The following is a 12,269-nucleotide window of genomic DNA, read 5'->3' on the forward strand; positions in this document are numbered from 1 at the left end:
AAGAATTGTCCTAAGCTACAAAAGGGCAAGGCTATTTCTAATACATGTGTAGCGGAGCATGATGAGGAGTCAGACTTTAGCTTGGTTGACATAGCAATGGCATGTCAAACGGATGAGTGGATTTTGGATTCAGGATGTACTTACCATATGTGTCCTAATAAGGACTGGTTTTCTCGTCTTAAAGAGCTAGAAGGTGGAATTGTTCTTATGGGCAATGATAGTGTTTGTAAGACAATGGGAGTGGGTACAGTCCAATTGAAGAATCACGACGGCTCAATCCAAGTCTTGACAGATGTTCGCTACGTACCTAGCCTGAAGAAAAATCTCATCTCATTTGGTGCCCTAGAATCTAAAGGGCTCACAATCACTTTGAGAGATGGATTACTAAAAGTAGTAGCTGGGCAACTGACGGTGATGAAAGGCACAAGAAGAAATAACTTGTATTTTTTAAATGGAAGTACAGTTATTGGATCAACATCAATAGTTTCTACAAAAGATGTAGATTCAGAGGCTACCAGATTATGGCATATGCGATTGGGACATGCTGGTGAAAAAGCTTTACAGACATTGGTGAAGCAAGGCTTATTGAAAGGTGCAAATTCTTGCAAAATGGAATTCTGTGAACATTATGTTCTGGGCAAGCAGAAGAGGGTAAAATTTGGTCCAGCAATTCACAATACGAAAGGAATTCTGGACTACGTTCACAGTGATGTGTGGGGACCTACCAAAGTAGCTTCTTTGGGAGGTATGCACTATTTTGTTACTTTTGTTGATGATTATTCAAGAAAAGTATGGGTGTATCTAATGAAAAGAAAAAGTGAAGTTTTGGATGCATTTCTGAAATGGAAGAAGATGGTGGAGACTCAAACTGGTCGAAAGGTCAAACGACTTCGATCAGATAATGGTACTGAGTACAAAAACGATCCATTTCTACAAGTATGCCAAGATGAGGGCATTGTGCGATACTTCACTGTTCGGGATACACCACAGCAAAATAGGGTGGCAGAACGAATGAATCGAACTATACTGGAGAAAGTTCGATGTATGTTGTCCAATGCTGGATTGGGCAAAAAATTTTGGGCTGAGGCAGTTACATATGCGTGCCATCTAATTAACCGTTTGCCATCAGCTGCAATAAATGGAAAAACTCCTATGGAGATGTGGACTGGTAAATCTGCTACTGATTATGATTCTTTGCATGTATTTGGTTTCACTGCATATTATCATGTAAAAGAATCTAAGTTAGACCCAAGAGCAAAGAAAGCATTATTCTTGGGTATAACTAATGGAGTAAAAGGATATCGTCTCTGGTGTCCTGATACAAGGAAGATTGTTTTCAGTAGAGATGTGACTTTTGATGAATCAACCATGTTGAAGTACAAGGATTCACAAAAGGATGACAAAACCAGTAGTACTTTGCAGCAGGTGGAGCTTGAAAAGGTTAACGATGATCCAGCTAATATTGAAGGGACAAATGATGAAGAGGTTTCTACCCAAGAACCTCTACAGCAACAAGATTCAATTGCATATAGAAGGCCAAGAAGAGAGATTCGTAAGCCTGCTCGCTTTGATGATATAGTGGCCTATGCACTTCCAATTACAGATGATGTTCCTTCTACTTACACAGAAGTAATAAGTAACCCTGATGGTGTAAAGTGGAAGCAAGCAATGAATGAAGAAATGCAGTCTCTTCATAAAAAATAAGACCTGGGAGTTGGTGACACTACCCAAGGGAAAGAAGGCAATTGGATGCAAATGGGTATATGCAAAGAATGAAGGATTTCCTGATAAAAATGAAATTCGATACAAGGCTAGATTAGTAGCAAAGGGTTACGCTCAGAAAGAAGGAATAGACTATAATGAAATGTTTTCTCCAGTTGTGAAGCATTCGTCTATTCGGATTTTGCTAGCCTTGGTTGCGCAATATGATCTTGAACTAGTTCAGCTTGATGTGAAGACCGCGTTTTTACACGGTAATTTGGAAGAGGAAATCTATATGACTCAGCCAGATGGATTCAAGGTTGCTGGAAAATAAAATTGGGTTTGCAAACTGACAAAGTCGCTTTATGGATTGAAGCAATCTCCGAGGCAGTGGTACAAGCGATTTGATCAGTTCATGAAGGGGCAAAGGTACACAAGAAGTAAATTTGATCATTGCGTGTATTTTCAGAAGCTACAAGAAGGAACTTTCATATACTTGCTCTTATATGTTGATGATATGCTAATAGCATCTAAGAGCAAAGTTGAGATTGAAAGATTGAAGACTCAACTCAATCTCGAGTTTGAGATGAAAGATCTAGGAGAAGCTAAAAAGATTCTCGGCATGAAAATGTGGAGAGATAGAGCTCATGATAGAGTTAGCTTGTCTCAGAAGCAGTATTTGAAAAAGGTACTACAGCAGTTTGGCATGAACGAGCAGACAAAACCTGTAAGTACCCCGTTGGCTTCTCATTTCAAGCTTTCTGCATAACTATCTCCTTCAATGAATACGGAACGAGAATACATGTTGCAAGTTCCGTATTCTAATGCAGTGGGTAGCTTGATGTATGCAATGGTGTGTACAAGACCCGACATTTCACAGGCAGTTAGTATAGTGAGCAGATATATGCATAATCCTAGAAAAGGACATTGGCAAGCTGTGAAATGGATTCTACAGTATATTCAGAAGACCGTGGATGTTGGATTACTGTTCAAGCAGGATAATACACTTGGTAAAGGTGTTATTGGGTACGTTGATTCTGACTATGCCGGTGATTTGGACAAGCGAAGATCAACCACCGGTTATGTGTTTACACTTGCTGGAGGACCAATAAGTTGGAAGTCTACACTACAGTCTACAGTTGCATTGTCAACCACAGAAGCCGAGAACAACCCTTTGATATCATCATCACCACAAGCAGCACATTGCCCTCTATATTCGGTGTAGAAAAGAAGAGGGTGTTTATGTCCTAGACATGTGCGAGCACCAGGTGTAAGAGCAATTATACATCGAAGGCATGTATAATCCTTACATTCTTCACATTTATAAGCAAAACAACTAGACCAGCAATGACATTTTACACACCAAAATAGTTTGTTTGAAGTAAGGACCAATGGTGGTTGGCAACGATGATGCCAAACATGTTTTACCTTTGGTAACTCCACACAAAATTTATGGAGAAAGAAATCACACTGTGTACAGTAGTAAAATGAAGCCAAGATTGGCAACAAGCACCCATCACAACATTTATTATCATACTCATCTACTCTGTCACTTAACATTAAGTGGTGACTATGCTTGAAAATGTTCTATTACTGTGGCTTCTCCAGCATCACTCCATTCAAGAACGGTTATGGAGCTAACAGACTCATCAGGAGATTCCTCATCTTCATGTTCTATTTCATATGAATCTTTATCCTTCATTACACACTTCACATGGAATATAACAGTGCACTTTGAACAATAGTAACTACCATGCTCTGTATTGACTTCATCATGGCATATTAAACAATCCAAAACTCTGAACTCTTCAATGTGATGGAAATATGTGTGAAGAATGCGATGGCCATGCCACTTACTTTTGATAATACCAGGCAATGAGATGCAATTTTTATGGATTATAATGTTGCATGTATCACATATATAGGTAACATGATTTCCTTCAGTGCCACACGCATCACAAGTGAATGGAACTTGTCTCAAAAACAAGGTGAATGGATGTTCATGATTTATACTATCAAAAACTTGTAACGATGATTGTGGTGCACATTCAAGGTGAACAACAAACTTACAAGGAGAACAACCATAAATAAATCCGCTACCATTTTGACTGGTTTCTCCGCATATCTTGCAAGAGAGTCGTTCGCTATTAAATTGTAGAACAAGAGGATGCTTACGATGACACCCATGATTCAATTTGAAAGGAAGCTCCGCGCATTTCTCATGTAAATTAAATCCACAGTCAGGAGAAAAGTGTGTATACTTTGCTAATGGTTCCCAACATCCAAAGCACTTAGCAGCATCTTTGAGTTTTTCATCACCATTTTCAGTGGAAATCAATGGATGTTGAAGGGCAACATGGTCAAGCTCTTTCAAATTATTCTCAGCAATATTAAATGTAAACAAAGCACATTTAAGATGAAAGTCCAATTCGCAAGAGCAGTGATAAATGAATTTCTCACATCTTTCGTCACAGAAATCGCAAATGCACTCTCCATCTGAATCTGAATAAGGTGGCTTTTGCATAAGAAGAAGAGGATGATCATGATGAAAAGGGTGATTGAGCTCCAAAGGTGCTTCGGCACATACCTTGTGAAGATAAAAGCCACAGTGCTCCGCACAGCAAAAACATGGAGCAGACACCTTCTCCCCACACCTGGAGCAATCAGTTACAGCACTTTGATTGTGGATCAGCTGGTCTTGATTGAAGATAAGAAGCAGGGGATGTTGGTGGCCATAATTGTTAGACTCCTCCATTTCTCCTTCCCCAAGCAATATAAATAAAGGAAAAGCTTGACTTTGGGAGCAAAGTAGGAATGGGAAAGCAAGATTACAAGTGAAGAAAGATAAAGATTGAGGAAGTGGGAGAGCATTTGATATTTAAAGGCAGAGGCAGAGGGTCGCTTATAGTAAAGATCCCGTATCAAGCTACGCTATGCAAAACCTCTTGATTTATTTGATTGTTTAAAAGTAATAAAAATACATTATATTAAAGTTTATACATATTATAACTAATTTTAAATGAATTTTTATTCTTTAAATTTATATTTGACTTGAATAATCTTTTTCAGAAAAAAACAATATTAGAACTCAAATTGTAATAAAATAGAGCATTGGTTAACGTTAATTTGACTGATTTCATTGTAATTAGTGTTAGTGTTATGCATTAGGGATTGGGTATTGGGTTTTGAGCTGAGTACCATGTGCCACTGCCACTGCCATGTCTTTTTTATACCTAAAACCTACCTCCTTTTTCATAAACTATTCACTTCATTTTTTTTTAAACAACAAAATAATTTTCATTACTCATGCCTTGTATGTTCTTTTTAATTAAGCTTGTGTGGGAATGTTTTTCTGTATTCCCCTTTATTTGAATTTTGCTCATTTATTTTGAAATTATTGTTGTTTTCGTCTGTCTTGAAGTGATGAACACAATTATAATCTTATTATAATTTTATATTAAATTGTAAAATTGTAGTATATTTTAATTTATCATTGAGGTTGTCACATAATCAAAATATTCTCTAGGGTTACTATGTAAATTTTAATTTTCCAATTTATAGCTTAAATTTTTGGTAGATGTAAATGAGCTGTTATGGATTAGCTTCGCTACCTAATGCTTGATGTAGTAATAAACCAGTGGCTAAATTAGGAGATTTGGTAGCAAGTGTGTATGGCCTCTCAAGTTCCAGAATAGGCTGCACAGAGCAGCAATAGGAGCTTCAACTCTCCAACAGGTCCTGCCAGTTCACGCATGGCTGCCTTCTGTTAAAACATGGTTTAAAGATCTTAAACTTAACAAGGCATGCATGCCTACATTTAAAGAAAATAACACACAGAAATCAGGAATTTAGAGTTTGAATAATCAAATGTTCACTCAAATTCCAACTTAAAACATGCCTCCCTTACATTTCAACTTCAAATACGAAAGCCTAGTTTGGATAATAAATACAATCAGCATTACATGTAATAAAATACTGTGTTCCCCGCCAAAGAAAAGTGGTAATTTTGGACTATAGTCACCTTAGTCCTCCCAATATGAAGAAGTGACATTGTCATCGCGGACAGTATTTATTATGGCCAATGAAGTTGCATCCAGTACATTCAATAGCCAAATCTAAACAGGGCTCACCACACTCATTGCTGTTCAGATAGTAATAAATCTTTTTAACTACAGTGACAGGTGCTCCTGAAAGTCCTTACGTATTTCAACAATACTTCGAGTTTGACGAATGGAAGTTTATTAAGGGCACAATTTACATGAGTAGAAGTATCACATGTTGCATAATGATAAAACTAAATATTTGGATCTCGACGTTCTTCACAAACATCATAAAAATTATTTTTTGAATAATTATTATCATCATGATAAGCAAGTGAAAGAATATGTTCATCACTTTTGTGTTAAGATGTAATAAGCAACGAAAAACACTTATGATCTAAAGACAAATCGCAATCCTTACAACGGAACAACTTTTTGAAATCATCACCACCACAAGCAACACATTGCCCTCTATATTCGATGTAGAAAAGAAAAGGTTGTTTATGTCCTAGACATGTGCGAGCACCATGTGTAAGAGCAATTATACATCGACGACATGTATATTTCTTACATTCTTCACATTTATAGGCAAAAGCATTACACAAGCAGTGACATCTTTCACAAAAAAATACTTTTGCACTTGGATATGTTTCATTCACTTCTATTTTCTTTGGTTTTTATTTTTTTAAATTTAGTTCATTTTTTTACTTGAATAATTTTAATTTTGACACTTTTATACATTTCAAAGTTTAATTTAATAACAATATTTAATGTTAGTTGAATTGGACCAGTTAGATCGAGAATTGATCAAGGGATCAATTTGAAAAATGATTTTGAATCGTTAGACCGGGAACTAGTACGAATCAGTTGAACCAACTAAAAATTAATTAATAATACCCTGAAATGACATATTTTTATGCATTAATTACATATTTATTTTGAATATGATCCTACTAATTTGAGCTTTTTTATGATTTTTTTATCTTATAGGGACTAAATTAAAGGCAAAAGAAAATTTAGAGGCAAAAAGTGTGAATTTAAAGATAAAATGGGTCAGCATGCCGAATAGGAAAGAAGTGGTGCCAAAAATATAATGTGTGAAAGACTTGGGGAGCAAAAATTCAAAGAAGAGATTTATAAATCTAAGGCTCTATTTAAATTTGAATTTTATTAGGATTATTGTTAGGATTATTATTTAGATTTAATTTCAACTTTTATCTATTATTTATCTTTTAAAGTTTAAATAGGAACAAATTAAGTTTTTTGTGTACTATAAATAGAAGATGAAGTGACATAAATATTGACTCATCTTTTCTGTAAAAATTCTCTCCCCCAAAAAGCTCTAGCTTTTTGTTCATTTTTAAACTCATTTGTTTTTTTCTCGAAAAGCATGAGTGAGACTTAGAATTTGCACTTAGCCTTCTCAACGAACGAGACTGATGCTTCCGTCCATGTCTTTCCAAAAGTGATCTTTTCATCTTATGCAAAAGTGGCCACTTTGCATGTTTTGGGAAGGTTGAACAATTGGTTCGTTAGCTTACTGTGTCAGTGGTTTTTTAGCCCAAGAGACAAAATGGTATGGCATTCGCTATTGAGAAACAATAATCTAGTGTAAGACAATTCCACGAAAGTGATGGCTAGCTAGAGTCAGGTTCCTCTAAATCGTAAGTCTAAAATCTAAGTAGAGCTGGTGGTTGTAGGTACGTCGTCTTTTCTTGTTTCATAGGAATATTTTTTGTTCTTTCAACGACACACCATTAATTGAATTGACGTTGGACCAATTGAACCGGCTAGAAACCAATTGAATTGGGATTTTTGAATTTTTAATAATTTTCTAATTGAACTGACCAAACCAATGAACCAATTGTCTAATTGATTCGACCACCAATCCAATTTAAAAAACATCAATATTTTCTCTCTTCTAATACAATCTTTTAACTTTTAAGTACAAAATATATTAAACAAAAAACAAACAGGGAAACCTAGAAAAAAAATGATTGATGAACCCATTTAGATATCAACTAAGAAATTTATCCACTACTCCAAATAAATCTTGACAATAAAAAATAATAATTAAACTTTAAAAAATTCATGTAAAATAAAATAGGGTTGTTTTATAGTAAAGAAAAATAATTAAATAATCTTTATCCACTATTAATTATAATGTGATAATAAAAAAGTAACATTAGTTTATGTAATAATTTATTTATATACCATTTATTAATAAAAAATTTAAACTTACAAAACCATTGAATATAATTAATTAATTACAAATAATAAAAATTCAATTTTTTTCTAGATAATCATAAAATTTTAATTTATTTAAAATATATATATTCAAATAACAAAGTTTATCATATGGAAACTTTTTTAATATGAAGAAAATCAAAGAGAAAGAAAATAAAATATGCAAAGAATATTAAAATTTGAGGCTAATCTTTATTTAATTAGTAAAAACATGATTGTAAAAATATATTATTTTAAACGATTAAAAAATAAACACTTAAAAATCACATTTAATGCACTTGGCAATGGAAACAGGTTTGGGGTTGCAAAATGTGTGCCTTAATAATAATTCATCAATGTCCTCAGTTACTTTCATGGCAAGAAAGCTCTGCTCATATGATTGTAAATAGCATAGTTTTGCCCTAATTGTCTAAACAATCATTGCCTTTTGTCTTCACTAGATTTCCAAAACATGCAGCATTCAGAAAAGTAGGTATTTACCCTAAATCTTGTGTTTCCAGCCATTGCTCCAAGTCAGAAATACTTGTATATGACAAATAGTTTTAAAACATGAACATATTTATGCAAACACATACTCGTATTTGCCCAAATCCGAGTAACATAGATTCAAAGTGAAAGAGGAATGGGAAGAGCTACAGTGAAAGCACTGGAATTATAGAATAAAAACCAACAATAAGCAATCCAATCCAAACCACACAAGTTTCAACCCAATCAATTGGTTAAATTACATTATTTCAACTTACAACTGAAAAACCAATTAAAAGTCTGTACCTTTCAAGTATCCATATTCAGAGCCATATGGGTTCATACATTTCCAGTGAACGAGATAGTTGCACTCTGCTTCTGCACATTCAAGAGCAAGCTCCTCACAGGGCTCTCCACATTTGGTGCATGCAGGATAGTGCTTTATCTTCTTTACAAATGTGAGAGGATGCAGATGATCCCCTTCTTTGTAGATGCTCCCGGTTTTGATAAATGGATATTCACCGAGAACACATTTCACATGGGCAGATGTGTCGCAAGTTGTGCAATGATAAAACCAGCGCTTCGGATCTCTTTCTCGCTCACAAATGTCACAGTAATGATGTTTTGAATAATCATTAATGTCGTGGTAAGTGAGTGCAAGAAGATGCTCATCGCATTTGTGACTGACTCTAGTTGGTAGTAGCATACATAAAGGCTCTACAGAATAATCGCAATCCTTGCAGCTAAATGCCCTCATCTTATGCACACCACAAGCACAACACTGCCCGTCAAAATCATAATAGAAAAGAAGGGGATGTTCATGTCCTGGACATGATAGAGCATCAGGAGGTAAAGCTTGACATCGAAGGCATACGTGCCCTCCACATACCCTACATTTGTAGGCCAAACCATTAGAAAGGAAATCACATAGTTCACATCTGAAAATGTTGTCTGAAGTCAGGGCAAGGTTTGCTAATTGGCATCCATGATGCCAAATAGGCTTCATCTTTGGTAATTCGGCGCAAGCTTTATGAAGAAAGAATCCACACTCAGAGCAATAGTAGAATGAATCTGAGATCAGCAACATGCACCCATCACAAAATTTATCACCATACTCCCTGATGTTGTCGCTTAAGGTTACGTAGTGATTATGCTTGAAATGTTCTATTATTGTGGCTTCTCCTGCATCATTCCTCTCAATAACATTAGTGATGGAGCTCAAATGTATATCAAGAGGCTTCTCATCTTCATTTTCTGGAGAAACAACATAAAAAAGAAATGGGTCTCTCGTTGCACAATTCACATGTAATATGACATTGCAATCTGCACAGTAATAACTTCCGTACTCTGTGTTGACCTCATTATGGCACATTATGCAATCCAGTCTTTCAAAATGTTCTTTGTGAAGGAAGTATGTGTGAGAAACACGATGGCGATGCCACCTGCTTTTGATAATGCGTGGCAATGAAATGCATTTTTTATGGACCATAATGTTGCATGTACAACATGCATAGGCAGCATGATTTCCTTCGGTGCCACAAGCATCACAAATGAATGGAGCTTGTCTCAAGATCAAAGAGAATGGATGTTGATGACTTTTATCTTCAATAATAGGCAATGGTGATACACATTTAATGTGAATAAAGAAATTACAAGGTGAACAACCATACACAATTCCAAGATTTCTCTGTCGAGTTTCTTGGCATACCTTGCAAGAGAGTCCTTCCCTATTAAATTGTAGAACAAGAGGATGCTTACGATGGCACACATGATTCAGTTTGAAAGGAAGTTTAGCGCATTTCTCATGTAAATTAAATTCACAGTCAGAAGAAAAGTGTGTATACTTTGCTAATGGTTCCCAACATCCAAAGCACTTGGCAGCATCTTTGAGTTTTTCATCACCATTTTCAGTGGAAATCAAAGGATGTTGAAGGGCAACATGCTCAAGCTCTTTCAAATTATTCTCAGCAATATTAAATGTAAACAAAGCACATTTAATATGAAAGTCCAATTCGCAAGAGCAGTGATAAATGAATTTCTCACATGTGTTACCACAGAAATTGCAAACACATGCTGTGTAAGAAGATGGTGGCTCTTGCAGAAGAAGAAGAGGATGATGAGAATGAAAAGGATGATTAAGCTCCAAAGGTGCCTCGGCACATACCTTGTGAAGATAAAACCCACAGTGCTCCGCACAGCAAAAACATGGAGCAGACACCTTCTCCCCACACCTCGAGCAGTCAGCTACTCCAGTTCCATAGTTGATCAGCTGCTCTTGATTCAACATAAGAAGCAGGGAATGTTGGTGCCCATAATTGTTAAACTCCTCCATTTCTCCTTCCTCTTTGCCTTTTTTTCTGTAACGTAGGAAGAAAAAAAAGTGAAACTCAATAATCAAAGTAAAGCAGAAATATGGAAGAGAGAGACTCCAAAGTATATTTCTTTACATGACTCTTTGCCAATACTTTGCTTGAATGGGTGGGTTTTTATATTTATTTCTATTTTTAACTTTCTAATTTTATTTGTATTTTCTTAATAATAAAGAAGTGATAAATTATCGCTTAACAAATAATTTAATGTAATTTTTCAAGTATTTAACTCTTTGTATAAAAAAATATACTAATTAAATCAATTGGTCCAATTAAGTAAATTAATAAAATAATTATACGTTACAAAGTTGATGCCCTTTTAATCATGATATGAAATTTATGAAATAAAATAAATTATTAGTAAAATAATTTAAAGAAGCTTTTTAGTGTGCTTTGATATTATATTATTTTCATTTAAATTGGTAAAAACTAAAGGAAGATTATACATATATTTAAGTTTACTTTTATTCTTTACTTCGTGGGTTAGATAATAAACATGTTTTGTTCTCATTTGTGTGCTCAGAATTATGTATGGAAATTCATTGAAACTCACTTGCATGAATATTTCTCGAATTAGGTAGTTGGATGAATTGAATTAATAATTAGAAGCTGGTTTAATTTTTTTACCGTGTGTACATTCTTAAAATGATGGTGTTTTTTCAAAATCAAACATTATTGTTTAGCATCTTGTACTAGCTATTCTCTAGAATGTATTGTTAAAAGATCATCAATTCCTAATCAAATGAATGTAACAGTGGCTTGCTGGAAACCCAAAGTTTTTACTTGATCCGGGAGGTGTGATGTATATGCCATTCCGAAGTGATTTATTAATCTGCTAATAAACCATTTAATGGTTCCATCTATCACTTTATTGTGAAATATCATATTGGATCGTTCTGTCATAATTATCCCCTTATTCCGCTAAGTGGATTTCGTCAATAATGGTTTTGAGTCAATGATTAGAAAACTTTCTTTTTTTAATCTTAATTTTAATAAAAAGTTGAGTCCGGAATTAAGATGCTAGTTAAATAGAAAAGACCCAAATTTATGCCAGTATCATAGAATTTTTTAACTTAGATACCATAATATTGAGTATTATATCAGTAAGCCGAAAAAAAGCCCTTGTATGGATAGATACTTGATTTAGGCCCCGTTCGGCTCTGCTTGTGTGATGAGCTTTTGCCCAAAAAAACACTTTTTTGTTAAAAGCACTAAAAAACAACCCCTATTTTTGCCACTTTTTCAACTTAAAAAAATTACTTTTTCAAATAAATCTGCCACTTTTTCTAAGCCGAAAGTACTTTTGGCATTATATTACTTTTTTAACCTTCTTTTTTCTTCTTCCCAACAAAACAGGCCCCTTTTTCTTCCCTATTTCTCTTTTGTTTACTTTTCCTCTGATTGTGTCAATTTCTAATTATAAATAATTAATGATTATATTTAAATA

General features: G+C 34.6%; 2 protein-coding genes across 3 annotated transcripts; both read right to left on the reverse strand.

Moving 5' to 3' along the window:
* Positions 1–2,807: 2,807 nt before the first annotated feature.
* On the reverse strand, positions 2,808–4,523 carry LOC107927427 (uncharacterized). 2 transcript variants are annotated; one of them, XM_016858474.2, is made up of 2 exons: positions 4,289–4,494; positions 2,808–4,203 (listed from the first exon to the last, which is right to left on the reverse strand). In XM_016858474.2, the coding sequence occupies exons 1-2, from the start codon at positions 4,329–4,331 to the stop codon at positions 3,272–3,274; spliced, it is 975 nt and encodes a 324-aa protein (XP_016713963.2). In that variant the 5' UTR covers positions 4,332–4,494; the 3' UTR covers positions 2,808–3,271. The 2 variants fall into 2 exon arrangements, with proteins under 2 accessions (XP_016713963.2, XP_016713962.2); XM_016858473.2 differs by having other exon boundaries at positions 2,813–4,523.
* A 4,103-nt stretch (positions 4,524–8,626) lies between these two features.
* On the reverse strand, positions 8,627–10,895 carry LOC107927349 (uncharacterized). The gene has a single exon (XM_016858413.2). It carries the CDS (start codon positions 10,783–10,785, stop codon positions 8,746–8,748), a length of 2,040 nt encoding a protein of 679 aa, XP_016713902.2. The 5' UTR covers positions 10,786–10,895; the 3' UTR covers positions 8,627–8,745.
* Between the last annotated feature and the right edge of the window lie 1,374 nt (positions 10,896–12,269).

Source organism: Gossypium hirsutum, chromosome A02, assembly GCF_007990345.1.
Source record: "Gossypium hirsutum isolate 1008001.06 chromosome A02, Gossypium_hirsutum_v2.1, whole genome shotgun sequence".
In the NCBI taxonomy this organism is placed as follows: domain Eukaryota; kingdom Viridiplantae; phylum Streptophyta; class Magnoliopsida; order Malvales; family Malvaceae; genus Gossypium; species Gossypium hirsutum.

Bases quoted from the DNA above. Each gene is read 5' to 3' on its own strand.
- LOC107927427 (XM_016858473.2), bottom strand. From the start codon at position 4,456: ATGGAGGAGTCTAACAATTATGGCCACCAACATCCCCTGCTTCTTATC.
- LOC107927349 (XM_016858413.2), bottom strand. From the start codon at position 10,785: ATGGAGGAGTTTAACAATTATGGGCACCAACATTCCCTGCTTCTTATG.